This window comes from Contarinia nasturtii, unplaced genomic scaffold (assembly GCF_009176525.2).
Source record: "Contarinia nasturtii isolate CC-2019 unplaced genomic scaffold, AAFC_CNas_1.1 Cnas_scaffold_5722, whole genome shotgun sequence".
Taxonomy (NCBI): Eukaryota; Metazoa; Arthropoda; class Insecta; order Diptera; family Cecidomyiidae; genus Contarinia; species Contarinia nasturtii.
The window spans coordinates 1-3,035 of record NW_022202991.1 but is presented as its reverse complement, the minus strand read 5'-3'; the positions used below and the strand labels follow the sequence as shown (position 1 = coordinate 3,035).

Here is a 3,035-nt window from a genome sequence, read left to right as displayed (position 1 = left end):
TATTTACTTACCAGAAGCATAATTATCAAGTCAATGGAAACCGACTCAAAGAGTGCAATTGGCTTTTTAAAAACTGTTTTTACTTTGGTCCAGTTCAAAACGATACCAAAATTTATGTATAAGATTACATTTAAAATGGGATTAGAATAAGAGAAAAACAAAGAACTAATGGTATTCAAAAGGGAAATAGAAGCATAGAAGCTGATGTTTTCTTTGGAAAAACGTGAGTTTCCATTCTTTCAGATGACATTTCTGAATCATTTCCTCGTACAATGTTGACACTTATGTTAGCATTGCCAATATCGATCGGAATGGCTATAAAAGTACCTCTAAGTCTAGCTGCCTCCAAATCATAATCGAAACTCAATTTAGAAACCTGTAAAATTCTCGGTTTGCTACTGATTAATTGAATTTCATTGTGATGATTGGATAAAACCAAATTCCATACGATCACATTAAACATTTTTGATTGATTCATAATTAAATCACTTTTATTGTGTTCAAATTGTACATGGAAATTCATTTTTGTAGCTTTTACACATCCACTTGACAATAGAAAAATAACTCCAGAAACGGAGATGAAAAATCTTAATGTATTTTTATTAACCATTTTCTTCGACACTTTTTTTGACGATTTTTAATGAATACCAAGTCCAAACTGACAAAATGCGTCGTTTTGAGGAATAAACAATGGAAAGAGATATATATTCAGTCAGGTCTTAAAATATATATTCAAGATAAAAAAAACTTCATTAACCACTTAATGCATTATTATCGTACATTGTACGGTCAATTTATTTTAGTATTTTTTCAAGTATGTTGATTGAATTTATCACTATCAGTATTATCTTTCTATACAAAAAAAACCCTGTAAATAGTGATTGTAAAATCGTCAACGGTGACAAGTTATCTCAATTTTCAGTCTCTTCCAATGAATGCAGTTGCTGTAGATCATCGAAATTTTTATTCTTTTTCGGCTCATTTCGTTCAAAATTTAGAGGTGTTCTGTTGTTCAATACCCTGAAAATGAAATTTAAATTGAATAATTTGGACTTCGACGGGATTTTAATGGTGGTGAATAAGCTGACCGTGCTCTCATTATATCAATGAGTTGATGTGTAATCACTGGTATTGGAATCATAATGATAACCAAGCTAGACAAGAATACATAAGTGTCGGTTTGTGGAAAATATACTGTTATATACATTATTGAGGTAACAATTGTCATATTTTTGGTAAGTGCTGCGGTTGCCAGCTGCAAACGATCTGTATATTCATCTCTTAATAAAAATGCTATCAGCCAGCCAAATGAGTATGCCAAAAGTGGAAGAAGAAATGCTGATAAAAAGTACTGGAAATAGATATTCGATTATTTCAGGATAGTTTATTATTCATCAATTTCAAAAAAAATTCCAATGAAAAGTGTGTTTTTCCATCTTACCCTTCCCGTGAACGGTAGCAGATCTGGATTAAACATGGACCAATAACACAGAATCAAGTAAACGATGTAAACGACTACGTAAATATTTATAAGCCAAATAATGCTTTTGGTAGCAAATTTCACCGATGGCTTATAACAATACTGAATTATTACTCCAATTGAGAGCGGAATGAGCAGGTAGACGATATTCCACAAAAACGAAATGTATGATGCATTCAAGTATGTACTACCGAATACTATTCTACCGAAAGTAAATATCCACAACGGAATCACTACACCTTTGATTTATTAATGAATAAAATTTGATTCCATATTTGATACTACATGTTTAATTCATAAGTCTTACCAGCAGCAAATAAAATATTTAAAATGCTTTGGGTAAACGATAAATCGATATTTCCTCCAAAAACTACCGTCCAAAAGATCATTCCGCCGCCCAATAAACTCAAACCGCACACAAATAAGCCGAATCGCATATCGCTGCCGGGCGGAAATAAGATCATTCCAAGCAGATAACTTGCCTTTTGAATATTTAATTCAACTTTAATTGAAAATGCATGAAATGGATTTAAACAATTGTGCTCCTCACCATTGGCGTAAAAATGAAATTACAAATAAATGCAACACATGGTTTCAATGGTTTTCGAACGGTGTCTTTGACTTTGCTTAGTTCCAAAAGTATTCCGAAGTTTACGTACATAATAAAGTAAAAAATCAAAACACATTTATCGAAATATTGCATAAACATTTCTCCAAGCATGCTTTTACACGAAATATTAATACGTATTCGTTGTGATGATTCTTCTATTTTTAAACCAATATTCTCTCTTCGTGAAATCATCACAAAAACATTTGCACTACCGATAAAAATAGCATCAGCGCTAAAGACTCCACTCCATTCATCCAAATCGATTTCATTTAATGGAACTGTTCGAGACACTTTCAAAATATTTGAATCGCTAATAATCATAATTGAGGCTTTTGATTCCATTAATTCTGTTCTATTCAAATGGGTCAAGGTCACACTGATATTTTTTGATTCGCCCATATACATAGAATATGTCATATTCTCAGAATTCACTTTCCATATCGATTCATTTTTTTCATTTTTGGTATACGTTGAACAATTTGAAGTTAATAATAAGATTGGCAGAAAATAAAGAATTGATACACTTTTGAAATTCATGTTTGAACCATTTGTTTTAGATATAAATAAAAAAAACGAAAAAGTCAAACTAAGAACACGCCCTGTAGAAATCAACAGTCTTATCTACAACATATTAAATACGAGACTAAAGCTGTTTGCGACCGTAAACAACAATTCGGCTGAAAATATGATTTTTGGCAATAACAATGTCAAACTTGAACATGTGTGCATGATTAAATATATCACATTCACATTCGTAGTATACACATTTAACAGAATGTACACATCAAGAAGACAAGTGGACCAATTTTCAAACTTCAATTGATTTTTTAATGGCTCAAGGGCTTTTAAACCATACATCAATGGCGGCAAAAGGCCTTTTAGATTAGAATTTTGGAAATTTGAAAAGTCCACTTTTCACTAAGATGGTTTCGTCACTCAACCGAA

General features: G+C 31.6%; 1 protein-coding gene across 1 annotated transcript; it reads right to left on the bottom strand.

The window, feature by feature from the left end:
• Nucleotides 1-760: 760 nt before the first annotated feature.
• On the bottom strand, nt 761-3,029 carry LOC116351550 (sodium/bile acid cotransporter 5-like). The gene is made up of 5 exons (XM_031783674.1): nt 2,031-3,029; nt 1,788-1,962; nt 1,442-1,719; nt 1,089-1,351; nt 761-1,020 (listed from the first exon to the last, which is right to left on the bottom strand). The coding sequence occupies exons 1-5, from the start codon at nt 2,625-2,627 to the stop codon at nt 912-914; spliced, it is 1,422 nt and encodes a 473-aa protein (XP_031639534.1). The 5' UTR covers nt 2,628-3,029; the 3' UTR covers nt 761-911.
• Nucleotides 3,030-3,035: the final 6 nt, after the last annotated feature.

What these genes read in the sequence shown, in the direction of transcription:
- LOC116351550 (XM_031783674.1), bottom strand. Translation starts at nt 2,627, where the DNA reads ATGAATTTCAAAAGTGTATCAATTCTTTATTTTCTGCCAATCTTATTA. An exon ending in ATTTCATTTTTACGCCAATG is followed by an intron (nt 1,963 to 2,030) that starts GTGAGGAGCACA and finishes AATATTCAAAAG; the next exon opens with GCAAGTTATCTGCTTGGAAT. An exon ending in TGCTACCGTTCACGGGAAGG is followed by an intron (nt 1,352 to 1,441) that starts GTAAGATGGAAA and finishes ATCTATTTCCAG; the next exon opens with TACTTTTTATCAGCATTTCT.